General features: G+C 36.8%; 1 protein-coding gene across 4 annotated transcripts in view; it reads right to left on the reverse strand.

The window, feature by feature from the left end:
- KIFAP3 (kinesin associated protein 3) overlaps positions 1-16,368 on the reverse strand; it is a 70,240-nt gene that overhangs the window by 32,515 nt on the left and 21,357 nt on the right. For 2 of the 4 annotated variants that reach the window (XM_032998604.2, XM_032998606.2), the window contains exons 11-17: positions 9,257-9,357; positions 4,724-4,832; positions 4,076-4,188; positions 2,967-3,132; positions 2,628-2,753; positions 2,128-2,226; positions 522-607 (exon numbers count right to left, since the gene is read on the reverse strand). In XM_032998604.2, the coding sequence (XP_032854495.1) occupies positions 522-607; positions 2,128-2,226; positions 2,628-2,753; positions 2,967-3,132; positions 4,076-4,188; positions 4,724-4,832; positions 9,257-9,357 (800 nt within the window). Of the gene's footprint in view, positions 1-521; positions 608-2,127; positions 2,227-2,627; positions 2,757-2,966; positions 3,133-4,075; positions 4,189-4,723; positions 4,833-9,256; positions 9,358-16,368 lie in introns of all 4 variants that reach the window. The other 2 variants (XM_032998603.2, XM_032998605.2) reach the window with 1 other exon arrangement.

A 16,368-nucleotide genomic window follows, 5' to 3' on the forward strand; every position in this document is an offset into this window, starting at 1 on the left:
GATGGACAGTTGGACAAAGTCATGTAGCTAAAGGAAACCTATCTAAGAGCTGAAGAGAATATTAAGAAGCTCAATATTATACTGTTTCCCCCAGCAGAAAACAACCATCTTCAGGACCACCGCCCACATTTTCTTTTTGAAACAAATATTGGCATCAGGCAACGTACAAAAGCTGAATGAAAGCTGCTGGATAACAAAAGCCATTTGCTTGGAGAACTAAGAAATAATTAAATGTAATGTGATTAATGTATTCAAGTATAAAAGCATTCTTTAGAAGTGACTGTTAGTGTGAAGCTAATTGGTATGAATTTTCAAACTATATATTCAGTTTTTGGAAGGCTGGTACACAGCCTAGATTAATGATTGTCATTGTCCCAAGAAAACTGATCTTTTACTTATGCGATTAGGAAGTTGCACATGAAAAATATTCTCAATTTGCAAGTTATTGCTAGTTAGTTATTTTAGAATTATCTCATGTAAAGATGTTCTTGAAGGACAGAAAAAAGAAAAGTCAGACCTACCGCTATAATATCCAGAGTGTTGTCACAAACTTTGCGAATCTCAGCATTTTTATCATGCATCAAGTCTATTAGATATGCTGGAGCCTCTGGAAAGAAACTGTTAAGGATAAAAGCTACTTTTTTCTTTTGTTTTGTTTTCCCCCACAGTTCTGAGTTCTTCCAACTGCAAATTTAACTGAGAACAATAGTCAGGAATTTTCCATCATATGTGAATTTCAGCAGCCTTCCCCCAACCACTTGGTTGCTTTTTGGTGTTTTTGGTTTGTGGTTGGTTTTGCTTTTTTTTTTTTCTAATCACCTTTTAAGATATCCAAATTTTCTTCAAAATTGCTGAAGAAAAATTATATTCCCCTTATAAAGAAAATACATTCTGATCTGTTACAGGAAATCCAGGCACCTAACATCTTAGTCCAAAAGACATAGATTCCATGGAATGGTTTATTTTTTTAAGACTGTTACTTTTGTAATCTTATGGGAGTTTTTTTGTTTTAATAAAAGGTTTCCAGTGCATTTTTCTCAAAAATACTGAAAATAAACTATTGTGCAAATGATAGAATGAATACTAGTCTTGTTTAAGTTGAGTGAGAAAAGTGTTGTTCAAATGTTGGTGCTTTATCATTACAGATATAAAAGAGATGCAATTTTTTTTTTTTAAGCTAGCCACCTAGGAGTCCAAACAGGAGACAAAAAAAACAACATTCCAAATGGTTTCTCAGATACTCCACAGAGTTTAAAGGAAACAAGACATTAAGAAGCAGTCCTTATATTATTAGCAAAGTAATCACTAATCTGTTATCCCTACAGGTGCTCCATTCAACCTATTTGTTTCAATAAAATTTAATGTTCAGTTAAGGCCCAATGACAGCTAGTGCATCTTTCCACAGATTTCAGGTCATCTGAATGAGCTCAACATCAGTAGTGATTGAAAGAATAAGTAGTAAAGACTGAATAAGAGTTATAAGTACCACACAAAATAACTGAACAGATCCATGACATGAAGAACAGACTCAGTCATCAACAAATAGGAAAAAAAAAGGAGAAAGAGGAAAGTCAGGAACAGAAACCAAAGTCTTCACAGGGGGAAAATGATGGAAGACTTACAGCAAACATAAAAGTCAAAGAACATCTCTGTGGACAAAAAATACAGAACAAGCATTATTTATGTTGTCTAGACTGATATAAGAAAGAATGCTATTATTTTAATGCACATAACTTCAGACTATGCAACACATATATAAAATGATGCAGTGCACGAAGTTTGTCTATGCTTTATTGAAGTTTTTCTATGGACTAAGACTTTGACTATGACTGCAAAACAAATTCATACAGTAATTCAGACTGGAGAGGAACTAATGGGTCATATGGTCCAGTGATCCCTCTCCTACTCCCCTCCTTGTTTCAAAGCAAACTAACTTTTAATCTTTACTATTAATCTTGCAGTCCCTCTACATGCCTTGTCTGCTTAGATTTTTTTCTTCAGCTGAAATAAACCATCTACAAAGAAACCTCTGACATCAGGAGGTTTATGCAAAAGAAATATAGGCCAAACAGCAGTGATGGCAAATTAAGTGCTGTAATTCTAGATGTTTAATCTTTAAAAAGATACGGGTTTCCTTGATAATGACATCTCTGGTGGCTTGGTGGAAGACCATCTGATAAAATACATAGATGATCTGGCAGACAAACTCATCATCTTCCTGCTGAGCTGCAAGGAAAAAAAAACAAACCACAATTTCAGATCTCATAACTAGAAGCTCTTGATGTTTAGAGAAAGCCCAGCTCTTACATGTCAGCTAGAGAGTTCAGTAATACGTGTGAGATTTTATCTCCTGACAACAGAAAATTAGTGTTCTCTGCTGCAGTCTAGTAGAAAGATCACAGATTGCAGCAAGAGTTGTGGAGGTGTGGGGGAAAAAAAACAAAACAAAACAAAACCTATTAGTCAGTGTCTCTCTATCAGTAATGGAGTAATTGCTCCTCCCTTCATACACAAAAACCCCACCCCTGTCTTGCAAGAGAAAATGAATGGTGCGTTCAGTTACAGCACAGCTATGTCAACTAAACTTCTCTGAAAAACAAGACCTCAAGTCAAACATGGCAATATACCATTTAGAAGCTCAATGAGCGCAGGGATGATTCCAGATTTAGCCAGCAGAGCAGCACAAGAGTCGTCCATTGAAACCGTTCCAATCATTATCACCACTTCTAAAACGAGGTCATCTTCTGCAGAACCTGCTAAGTCATAATGCAGAAAGAATTACCTGTTAGAAATTCTTAATTTTGTAGCGGTTGTGTATTTATCTGTAGATACAATTCTGTTCTTCAGTATTACGTTTCCCCAAATGATCACAAATTATAAAGGTAAACAGATTCTACTCTGAAAGAGCACTCTAAGTATTCTTCAAGAGACACTACTTCGAAAGACTAACCAAACTTTGAACAGACCTGGTTTTAGTTTATCCTTGAGGTACGGAACCAGTTTGTACTCTTTCAGCACAAGTTCCCAGTCCAGATCTGGTAAGGTCAAATTTGCAAGCGTTCCCAGACATTCAATCACAAATTCTTCTTCTTCATCATTTGATATTTGAGCTGCTAAATCACCAACATAATCCTAAAGAAAATACAGCAACAAACATTACAGGAAAATAATGTGGGGTTCTGAAGAACTCACAACTTGGTCAAATCAAAACTAGTTCTCAGAAGAACGGCTAAGGAGATATTTTCTCCTGAAATGAGGACTAATAAGGCAGTTTCAATTTCAGTTGAAGAATAATCCAAGAAAACATTTCAGCATTCTTCCTCTCCATCCTTACACTTTCAAGGCATGGAGACCATTTGTTCATATGTTCCAAACGTAGCTACTACACATGTGGTTTAAGAAAGATGTTAGAAAGAAAGGGAAAGAAGATAGCAAACACTATATTGCACTAGTGACAGTAACAGAGTCCTTTTCCTAAAGATTTTAAGAAATAACCACAACATTTTCCAGGGACATGAACAGGGGAATTGTGGGCTCTATTTAATAATTCCATACTGCTTTAAGACAATTTGATATTCAAACCTAATTTTGACAGTATGTTTAAAATGTCCACAATTAAAATATTGTGTTTCCTCCTCCTTCTTTTGAAAGGATGGCTTCACATGGTTAATTGAATATTAAGTATTCATATTTTAAATCGGCACAGTGAAAAAACACTTTATTTTGCCCTCTAGCTCTAAAAGCAGAGATTTAGGATAACTTAATTGTTATTATGTGCATCCCAGAAGTTGGGTGTTTTGTTTTTTTTTTTTTTTTCGTTTTCTTATTTTTATGTGTTTGTTTTGGAACAGGGACTTATTTGATACAGCTTAAGATCTGTTTTTCCTGTAATGAGGGATCCAAACCCTGATCTACCAGCTGAGATAGCCTTATAAAACAAAACATAAAACAACCCACAACAGCCAAGAAAACTTAAACTGGACACCCTGTAAAGACAAAACACAGCAGCTCTCCAAAGCCAGTCTTTTCCAGTAGGAAGAATCAGAGATCACATCAGGTAATAGATAGTACTTACAATAAACAGGCTTTTAGTTGGCCCATCATGTTGCGAAATATTCCTGATCATCTTCATTAACAATGGGTCCTTAAATTTCAAAGCCCGCTTCATTAGCATTTTCAAACCATTTCCTGAAAAGAAACAAACACTTAGGAAATCCTCCAAATAAAGAAAATTAGGAAAGTTCTGGCCAATCAAAAACCAACAACATGGACACACAAAAACACAGCTTTAACTTTCAAAAGTTCGAAAGGAAAAAGTGAAGAATCTAGACAGCAACTACTTCTTCTTACAAGTTTAAGTCAAAATAAAAAAAAAATGACCATCTCTGTACAAATTCTATAGCTTCTCTAAAACAGCTACTATGACCATATGTACTGGTGGGATACTTAAAAAGTTGGATAAGTAACTAAATGCTTCAGGTCACTCCTGCCACTAAGAACAGTTTTGGGGAGGATATGGCGATTTGCTTGCAAGCATTACCAGAACAGGTACATTTTATTTTTTAAAAGTACATATACACATGTATAAGTAACTCAAATATACATAAGATATCTGTAAGTATATATATATACACACATAGATATATATATATACATACACATATATATATATTTATGAAGTGTTGTCATCTCCAAGAAAACAATAAAATCTCAGTACTCTTACCTTCACAGATAAGTTGTACATTTCTTTTGTTAGCAGCAAGATTAATACAGAAAGAAATCAGTTCCAGGTCAACTCGCTCATCAGGACATTCAAAAAGCATCTTCATTAACTGCCAAGAAACATAAGCACATTTAAGTCATTAATCTTTCCAAAACATTAGAAGAATAATGTTATGATGTCAACTGTGGTAGCTTTTGGAAAAAAAAAAAAAAAAAAAAAATTACTAGTCAGCATTTCTACAGGAACAGTAAAGTTATAAAGGTCAAGAGCACAAGATGTATAGTTCCATTATTTGGAGATAACAATGATTATAAAGTGCCCAAAATGGCACACTCATCACCTTAAATTAACTTGGGTTGGTTACATTTTATTGCTATCACTGATTTTTTTATTTTTACTGTTTTTTTAAAGATGTGAATGGATAAATTTGTTTTGAAAGTGTAGGTAGACAATAAAAGAAAAAAACCCACAACTTAAATTATACAGAGTCAGATTAATACCTGGTTGTTTAATAAAATTATCACTTGAAACAGGTACTTAATTGCAGAATAATTCTACTACTATTTTGTTTTGAGATTACTCTGTTGATAGGTAAATAGCTGTATCTGCAACAATGAGCTTTATCTTTGCAGTTTCCATTGCTAGAGCTGAACACTGCCATGTATCAAAGTCTTCTCAGCAGTAGTCCTATTCTTTTGGTAACAAGACAGGAGAACGTGGGTTAACATAAGTAGACCATTGCCTATAATCCTGTTTCAACCGTTTAGTAAGTGTCAGCGAATTCCCAGATGATTCCTTAAGCAAATAACCTATGGATTGCCATCATCTGATATACCTGGCACCTGTATTGTCCATTACATCACAGGCTATCTATCTAGTCTCGTTTTGTTCAATATGAACATTTTTTGAAATAGCACATTGAATATATGAACGTGACTCAAATACATCTGTTTCATTTTCTCTGTTTTCAACCATGGCAGACCAGTTGCGTGGCTTCCTCACTGAAGTGTTGCAGGACATCACCCCATTTGCTCCCACAACCTGCTCAGTTCGTAAAGACACGTCAAGATTATAATGCAAGGCAGCATGACAACAAGCCTAAGATTACTGGAAATAAAAACAACTGAACCTAAAGATAAGTGGGACACAAGGTACAAAATATGCAGCTCAGTGTCAAAAAGTGGTGGGGAGAGAAGAAAGCAACAAGTAATCATTAAATATTTGTATGCTTGCCCCCTGGTGGAAAATCAGTTTGTAATGCATTAAAAACTAGAGAAAGTGGGTGAACAACCCATTTAGAGGGGGAGGGAAAAAAAAAAGGAACAATAGAATTGCAGGAAATTCACTCCAAAGTATTTTACTACAGCAATTCTATATGTTTATCTATTATTAGATAGCAGGCTGCCATTCCAAATGAACCCCCCCCCCCCAAAAAAAGTTACAACGTAGTTATTCATCTCTTTTTCTGTAACTTTCATGTACTGATTTAAAAGCTATCATTGATTTCTTCCTCCCTTTCTTAAAAAGGTAGAATTAGACTTCCCTAGGTTGTTTTAAGAACTTATAAAATCCCTAGTTTATTAAAGCCGTAAGCCTGACAGTCACATAAGAGTGAATTAACCAGAGAAGAAAGTTGCCACTTAACAAGTAGAACATGAGCATTCAAAAATCACCCCCTGCAACTCTTCTGTTACAAAACCTTTAAAAGCAGATTTTTAAAACCCTTCAAATAATTTGAAAGGAAACACTCTCATTACTTACACAATACAAAATCTGTGGAAATTAGATGTTTAACAAGATGGGATTACACTGTTAATTACTGAACTACTTCTCTATAAAAAGAAAAAATATATCCAGTTTCAATTAAAGCCGTTCAAATTTTAAAATAATAGTTTCGTACGAGCTCCATGTTTCCCATTATGTCTTCATTTAATTTGATTGCTTCTTGTGCCACTTCAAAAGGAGGAGTAATTGCTGCCAAATAGGAAATATTAAAATTAAATTTGTTCTGCTTTTACTATGTCCATTGTCATCTTTTACTGATTTAACAGGAAGGCAGTAAAAAGACTGCAGCATGTGCAATGAAGAGGCAGTAGTGTTCAATCAGACAAGTCCCATATTGAGTATCAGATACCACAGACCAGGACTGAAATCACTGTGTCTAGACTCTCTGGCACCTGCCTTCACTTATTTACCAGTGACCAGAGGCCAACCCCCACAGCTCTCTGTTCACATACACCTCTGTCCAACCCCCTCCCCAAGCCCAGCTCAAACATCTTTGAATGATTATGCCAGAACTGCATGCCTCAGGAATCTCTCCTGACCGGCTACTCCCTAGCTCTGCTGTTTGAAGTGATGCTCTGGTTTCTGAACTTCAGCAGATAATGGCGGACAGGAGCAAAGGGTGCTGTCAAGAGAGGACGTTTACCAGCATTAAGCTGAAAAGAAGCTTATAGATCAAAGAGGGGCCAAACAGGACAACCGTGGTGGAAAACATGTGGGTAGCTGTGGAGAACCTTGCACACTGCTCTGCGGTAAAATATTAAATATCACCATGACATCACTGCCTAACCATGCCCTTTGATTGGCCAGGTTATTACCAATAAAGGCTTTTATAAGCATCTGGATGGCATTTGCACCTATTTAAACAAAACACGCATTGCTGAGGTCTAAACAAGAATGAACTGTTAATACTCACTTTTAACTGTTACTAGAATAGCACCCACTAACTCCTGCAATCCACAAGGATGTTTACCTGGGACAGCACGCGCAAGCCTTTGTCAAGCATTTCGCCTGTTCAAAATGACAACAGGGGATTGATTTGCCAATCACTTTCTACAACAGCTAAACATTCATTATGGAGTATTTGCCAGTTTAGATGTACACCTTTCCTCAAAAGGAAAGAAACTCACAGAATGGTACATACTACTATTAAAAACAGAATTTGTTTTTCCAGGCTAGAATCAGATGTCAGGGAGTCCTTTTGAAAAGGTCTGTTTCTTCTCCTGATGCCTTATCCACCTCCCCAAGTTTCTGATACTCCTGTCTTCCTTAGTAACTGTCCTAGCTTTGAATATTCATTAATAAAATTTAAGCTCTGGTTGTCCAGCTTGTCCTTTTTGAACAGTTGGCATATGTGATCCGTGAATGATTGCACTGACTACTGAAGCAGCAAGAACTATAGTTATCCTTTGAATTTTGTAGTTTTAGTCAAAGTCCAGTGAAGGTAGTGGATTTGTTTCCTGCTCCACTAGTCTCTGGATACAGTTCTGTAAGCACTAGTTTGAGTAGCCACTACCTATGAGAACGGCGATGTTCAGCAAAGCTCAGAGTGTGATATCACGCAAGTTTCCACAGCTCTTTACATTAGGCACTGGGGATCTAAGAGCCACGCCAAGATTCCCTGAAAGCACGTCATAAGCGAGCCCTGAAACACAGGGCATGAATTCTGGTTTGGCTGGTAACTGCTCGGAACAAAGCAGGTCCCTTATCATGGAAATGCCTTAACATATAGTTGCTTCTTGCGGCAGAAAAGGCAGTCAGCAGGACGTTTACAGGAACTTTTTGTAACACAGTTATTCGCACCAGTTCTCCCTTCTCAAGTCTCTAAAATCCTCCTGCATTTGGAAAAACATCACCATTTTTGTCACGAGATAATGGCCAGAAACATTCTGAAAACTTTCCATGGCAACTTCCCATTCTGGATGTATTTGATGTTAAAACATGTCTGGCAGGAAGGAAGACATCGTGGTGCAATTCTGAAAAAAGCTACCGGAGAGCTTTTACGCTTATGCAATGCAGGCTCTCTCAACTCCAGCCTCATCAGGACTAAGAAAAAGATCAGTAAGAGAGGATTTGGTACTTGTTAAAAACCAAACAAAAAAAACACACAAAAAACATACACCCCAAATCCCATGGTACTGTGTCTGTGCTTGGATCAAAGAGAGACAAAATGTTATGCAACAAACTGTAGCCTGAAAGATCAGTGAAGAGCCTTCCAGAGTCTTCGTCTCCCCTGTTGCACATGCCTGCAGTTGGAAAAGGAATTGTCATGTAGCAACACAACACTGCTTGGCTGGTTTCCAGTTCATATCCTGTAATACTGGAAATGTTGAAATTTTGATACCCAATGGGATCAGAAAAGAATGCCTTCTAAAACTGTAAAGGAAATACTTTCCACAAGGTTCCCTAAGGACCTGCTGTGCACAAGCTTTAATCCCTTTCAAGCATTCCTGATCTTCTGTAGCAATTAATGAGGTCACCTGTATTTTTACCAATTCATTAATGCAGCTCAAGTGTTAGGTGCACTGACAGAGAATGTGTCACCTACGCTATTTCTGGGGACCATTAAAAGACAGGAAGAACAGTCAGACTGCCCGATGAGTGAGTAGGTGGTTCACTGTCGACTCGGAAGCATCGTGGTTGTTCCCACTGTCACCTGTGGGTGTCAGTGCGAGCCCTGCTATAAGCAAGGAAAAGACGTGCACGGAGAGAGGTGCAACTTACCACTTCATGATATGCAAAAGCACATACCTGTGGGATACAGTCTGTGTATGCAAACATTGATTTAAAGCGATCATCCATGCTTATGTGATACAGAATACACATTGCTACTTGTTTGTAGTTTTCATTTGCTAGAAGAAGAAAAAAAGATCCATATTAATATGAAGCTGGGTATTTTAGGTGTTATAAACACTTAAAAAGGTAAAATGAAAAGCACAGAAATCCTAGCTAATAGAGGGAAAATTTAAATCAGAAGTGCAACATTAATGAAAGAGTCTTGCCTGGGCTAGCCAAATGGACCATGTATTTGTGCAGAGGGAACAAAGGCAATGCTAACTACTCCCCCTCTCCCCAACACCTCAAAACACTTCCTTAATACCACTTTGCAAGGAATTTTGTGAAAGGAACACTTAATAATGATAAGACATCCAAAGAAAGCCTTCATGAGTATCCAGCTAGGAAATTAAATACCAAATGTAATGCCAATTTAGCTGTGGATATTCCTGTTGAAACAACAAACTTGTCTCAAAATGAAATGACAAAGAATGTATCAGTGCCAGACAGAAGAATAAGAGCTACCACTAAAGTGTTGCAGAAGGAATCCAGTGCCTTTCAAGTAAGTCACATACTGATTTTTTTATTATCCTAAATGATAATATTATACTGTGGGTGCCTTTTGTGTTTCATACATTTCAAAGATGACATTAGTATATTTTTACATTAATACTTACCAAAGAGAAAAAGATTCTCAGGAAAAATTAGAGCAGTTAATGTGAGTAGGCTGTTAAGTATTTAATGGAAAGGTTCTATAAAACCAACTTAAACAAACATACAAATGTTTAAGAACAACACAGATGAATTTGATCTTGACTCACTGCTGAAATCTGGACTGAGCATTCTCTTAAGCTCTCCTCTAGCCCTACATTAGCAGGATACTGGCTATATATGGGATAAAACATTCATCTGAACATTTATGTTAGTTACACCAGGATGTAATAAGGTCACCAACACAGAATTTATTCACAGTTTTTATACAGTTGATCAGAAATATCCTACCTCCCACCTCTATTTAAACTAAGTTAGTACATATCTGTTTAACACTTTGGCAAAGCATCAAGACCTCAAACAGCAGCCGGAGTTAATTTTTTCTTCCATATACATCATTAGGAGCTGGAATTTCCTTTAAGTAGCAAGGATATAATGCCTTTATCCTGAGAATGCATATTTGTGCCTTTTTTAAAAACTGATTTACCAAAACAAGACCCATGAAGCCCTTCTGGCAGTTGCCCTGCAACAGTAAAGTATTTCCCACACCAAACCTAAAAACAACGCTGACCTTTCAGATCCTTCTGGATTCTTACCTGTTTGAAAAAAACATAACTTGTATCACAGCCTTCCACACACTTAAGAGATAGAGAAGGGATAATGTCCAAAGCTGAAAGCTACTCTGGCTATTATTAAAATAAAAGCACAGACAGTACTATAGTTGCTGAAATAGACACACTCTGTTTTACAAACGCAAAATGAAATGTTTATTATCTTTTGTGCTTCTCTTGTGGTTAGTCATCTTACCCACCTATTCACTTGTAGTGACATCGTAAATCCAACAATTACATGAAGAAAAACTTCCCATACATACAGCTAAAGGCTTCTCCTAAGCAAATACAACAATTTAAAGAGTAAATTATGCTTTCAAAGTTCAAGGGGCTAGGAAAAAAAGAACTGCTTACACTGCTCTTAACACTTCTTTCCATACCTCTATTTAAGACTCAAACATCAAGACTCAAATTTAAGACTCGAATTACAATTACACTTCACTGGATAATGCAGGAAACACTATGTGAAGCAAAAGGTAAGCCAGTATAAGAGGGAGGAAAGTTGGCTCCCCAGAACAGCCACAGGAAAAACAAACTAGAGTGAAGTTGGACCAGACCTTCACCAGGTATGAACTGGCAGGCGGTCAACAAGAATTATGCTACTTTGTAGCTGTTTACCCTCTGTCCTTCATGGGTATTTTTCCTCCTTATTTTTGTAAGCTTCATTTCTGCTAAGATAAAGCATCAGCTAAGGTACAGTCTTACGTCTGGTAGGAACAGCAGTTTCCTGGTATTTGGCAATACTGGCAGCTTATTTTCAAATAAAATAGCCTAATTTAGCAGCAACAGCCTTCTGGTTTTTGGGAAGAAACACTGTAAAATTTTGTCTCCCCTTTGGAGAAATGTCTAGCCTGCACAATAACCTTTCTGATGCCTAAACACCACATTGGGTATCAGTGATGAATGACAGCACTGCCTTGGTTTCTAAACTACCAGAAATAATCAAAAATACCTACATTCAACCTAACATGCAAAGAATATCTAGAATTCAAATCAATTTATTTTATCTGAATGAACTCTTAAGGAGTTGGCTTTTAATGACTGGCACTTAGAACATTCTCTGGAAGTATGTTCCATATGACATTTCATGACACACAAAAGGCAAAGACAGCTATTGTTTCAAAAATAAGAGTTGAATTTAAATTCCTTCTTGCTGTGCAGTTAACTGATCCATTTTTTTTTTTAATTGCCCTGTCCTACTGTCAACACAGGGAATAGAGAAGGGTTTAGAGTATTTAAGTCAGGGGCACTTACTGCAGAAGGGCTCAGCAAGGACGTATTTTTCAATTGTGAGTAAAGAGGAAAAAACCTCTGAATTCTACTAACCAGAAGATTAAAAACTACAGAACTAAAGCTAAATGAGAACATCGTGCAACTAAACCAGCTTTTAAGTATTCAACAGTGTATGCATTTTAAGTCTCATTTCATTTTCATTTCCCAGAAAGGAACGAATTTCAGGCTGATGTCTGGAAGTTTCACTGTCCCACTTTCCCTGTGGAAGCACTTTGGTGAAGAAAAAGCAGAACCTCCTGAGTTTTTCAGTTTTTATGCAGAACAGTGGCAACTCATGATCCAAAGAATCAAATGCTTCAGGAAAATCAAGAGGAAGGAGTCATTTCTAAGCACAGCCAGCACGATTCAATGTTATTGTTAATCTTGTGCTCAATTAGGAAGCATACAGCCTATTGGAAAGTTGACTGGAAACTGTGCATAACTAGTTTGTCAAAAGTTATGAAGAGAAGAGCTTCAACAGCTACAGCATTTTAAACACTAGGCATCGCCTTGCAGGCTGAAGATTGTATAAAAGGGTAAGAAGCGACAGACTGTTTGAAAAATCCACCAAGCAAACTGCCATCCTTTTACATATAGATTTCATTCCCAAAAACATAAATTGGCAGCTATTGACTATTACTTGAATATGCCAGTACCAAGCTTACTTTGTTTTTATTATATTCATCTGAATGCCAATGAATAAAGCCCTACGTCAATCATTGTTTAGAGACCTGGCTGTAAAAATTTCAAACCCTGCCCAGTACCTGGCTGGAGAACAGCTTTCCAAAGTGTGGAAGTGATACTTTTGCTGCTATTTTTGACCACTACTGAAGGCCACACATGGTACAGCAGCAGACACTGCAAGGAAGACTTCCTTATGACTTGGTACAGTAGGCACCAATTATTCCCCTAACTAGAAAAAGTAAGGGAAAGAAAAGAAAAAACCAGATCTCTGCCAAACCTGTTCATAAAAATCACCAAAGTTTTGGTGGGGTGCCAGAAAATTGTGGCCTACAAATGCTGGTAGTTTTGAACATCAAGTTTTTTTATGACTGAAGGTGGAATAGCCAAATGGCCTAAAGCAGTAAGGGCAGCCCTGGAAAATAATGGCCTAGTCATTACGGATACTTCTGGTATTTATGGCAATAAAACATGAATCATAATGAACTCATTGGATATTAAATGTGGGGGTCACGAGTACTTTGATAGGATTTCCACAAGAATTTACCATTAATTAACCAAATAATTATTTGAAAGTGTTACTGAATTATCCTTAGTTCTTATACAGCCATTCCAGAGAAATTGGTCATTCCCAGCTGAGTGCAGTTAATGCCTTAACAAACCGGTCATTAACTGCAGTTACTGATTTTGTGGGAATTATTGTGTTATAAAATACACTCAACAGTTTATAGAAACAATACTTAGATTTTTTTTGCAGCTGTAGTTCAGCTGGAGCAGCTGGGATGGAAAAATATCGGGTCCCTCGGGCTGTTTTCACAACTAGTTTTCTGCAAATTAGAGAGGGAAATAAATACATGATGGGTTCTGAGTTCAAAATGGCTTCAGATTCTTAGCCTTTGAACATTAATAAGAAGCCATGTGCCAGTTCTGTGGACCAACGCCTGAATTCCACGTCTAGTTCTTACTAAGGTTAAAGATCTAAATGGTACTAGTAGTAGAAGCTAAAGTAAAAAAAATACAATTTCTTGATCATGAGATCAGATCCTACATTTCCATCGAGCTTGTGAGCTTAAAATGAAAAAAATCCTCCATTAGCTCCACAACAACAAAAGAGAAACCCTTAAGCTGTAAAACTGAAATGCTACTCTGAGTTGCAACAGCAGCATTCAGCTTTCAAGTGGTAAAGTAAAAATGAGACTATAAATTGTGGACTTAATTATTCAAATGTAACACTATCAATAATTCAAGTAGCCATCATTTCTAATGGAACCATCAATGTCTCCACACCAGATATGAAATATACCCTATCCAACTCACGTGCAAAACATTAACTACACTAAATCAAAACCAGAACACAAATGAAGGTAAATACCTATTAAAATGGCAGGGTGGATCTTCATTTCAGTTTCAAACTGATACTCTCAAGTCACACCTGCTGCAGAATTATTCAAGTAAGAAATCTAGATGGGTAAGAATGTCACAGACTGAATATCAGAACTATAGAATGTCTCACACTGCTGTCAGAAAACATTGAAATCAAGAGATTATTCACATATATCATAATTAGCAGTGATCTTAGGAAAAAAAGTGATAGAAAAGTATCTCTGGTTACCACCATCCCATATTATTCCTTGTAACCAGCTCTGAAACAGTTGGACTAAGTTACTCCATGTGTGGTTTTAGACACATATTGATTTGATTTACATACGTAAATATAAATCATATTGGATATATCAGTTTATTTTATCAAGAGAACCTGAAAGAATTTTCAAATCTGCTCATACTCAAGGAGACTAGTCATTGTAAATAATACATTATGATATTAATTACATACTAATAACCCCTCTTGTGCCACCTTTATGTTATTTGAAACTGGCTTCATACCATAAACCTAACTTAAAACCCTGATTTTGCTGTGGTTGGGGTTCTGTTTGGTTTTTTGGTTTGGTTTTTTTTCTTTCCCTCAAAGAACTAAGTACATGCCACATCTGAAACATGGATACAATTTTTTTTTCTAGGAAACAGAGAAGGAATTATAATGATGCATCCTAAGCCAAAGGACTAATATAAATGACTAATTTATGTTGAGTTATTTAACGTTACATCTATAGACAAAAATTAAACTGCACATCTGGTGCCCCAGGCTCAATTTTTTTGCCTAGAACTCTCTACAACACAGACTGAAAAATATACAGTAAACACTTCACTGCAGTATTGCTACTTGTAAAAGACAACAAAGTATAGCCACTGGGTAGACAACACACTGCTAAATTTAGATATGTCCTTTTTTGAGGCTTGATCTTATTACAGAGAGAAGAAGAAAAAAAAAAAAAAAAAACAAAACAAACACCCAAAACAAAACAAAACACCACAACCAAGACCCCCATTTTTGTTCTTTAGGATGTCCTACAACCAACCATACTTGAACTCATGTCAATTCACCAATAAATTGGAAGCTGACTGATTGTAATATGCCATATACTGCACAAATCAGAGATAAATGAATTAGAAGTTCAGATTAGAGATAAAACAGGAGGCAGTAGGATTATCCCTGGAGGAAGAAGATAAAGCTACTTCTCTCTTCTCCACAAAAAAAATACAGTTTGGGTCAGGCTATGACCAAGGGAAGAAAGCAAGAGATAGAAAAAGAATTAACTACCATTATTACAAGAAACTGGAAATTAGAAGAGGTGGTTCTTAGTTTGAATCAGACTAAGAAAACACCCACTTCCAAACTAGGTGGAAAAAATTCCACACAAAGTTGTTCCTCGCAGTCTCCACCAAGCTGCACCAATTAAATGCTATGTATGCTATGTACAGTTTAATGGAAATTTATAGGACATGCATCATTTTTGCCATATCTGCACTATGCTTCATTAAACGACATCAACTGCTCCAGTTAAGATTAGCAGAAAATATTCAGATTTCTCTGCTCCAAAAACACCCTTCTAATCATCTTGTCTGAAATTCAGTGGGAATGGAAACTGAAAATAGGTGGATGTTTTCCATGCTCCTGGATCTGCAGGTACCCAGCCCCACAGCAGAGCAGCCTCAGTTCTGAATGGATGGCGTAGCTATATTTCAAAATGCTCTGCTCAAAGGAGGAAACAAAACCAATACAGGTGCTACCCTTTGCTTTGAGAAAGGGATGATTCACCGCATTGAAATGGAAACTGGTTTTACCGATGTTTTGACGTCACTGAAGTACAAAGCTGAGGTTCAAATCTACTAAACCTAAAAAGTGGATGGAGCTAAGTACTGATTGAGCTTCTGAGATCTGATAGCTTTTTACAAAAAGAATAAAAAGACATTTGAGGTCGCAGCCTCACAAAGGAAGTTTTGCTGTATGCAAGGAGACTACTCAAATATGTAAAATTATAACCCATCCTGAAAAGCATCTGTATGTCAGAGACCAAAGGAACAGAAATTGGTTGTATAGAAATATGCCAGCACTATACTCACTATAGTGCAATAAATTTTTATGTTAGCATCTCTCTTCCCCCATTAGCTCAGAGGATCTGAAGATAATACTATAAGCTGACAAAGGATTTCTCATGTTAGCAACTACAGACATGGGGAAGCTGCAGCTGGTCTCCTGCACCGGTGAAGGTCATCTGAGAAACTCTTCCATAAACAGTAGAAACCTGTGAGTTACCATATTTCCCCATTTCCAAAAGGGAAGGCAGATTGTAACCTTCCCCCTTATACCTGAACTTCTATGGGACTACTACATCTGCAGAATTGTTTCATGTGATCCTTTGAAACCATCCCACTGCCTGCAGCCTTCACAAGGGTTCTGAAGGTGATCCTCTC

Source organism: Tyto alba, unplaced genomic scaffold, assembly GCF_018691265.1.
Source record: "Tyto alba isolate M040663 unplaced genomic scaffold, T.alba_DEE_v4.0 Super-Scaffold_1000006, whole genome shotgun sequence".
Classification (NCBI taxonomy): Eukaryota; Metazoa; Chordata; class Aves; order Strigiformes; family Tytonidae; genus Tyto; species Tyto alba.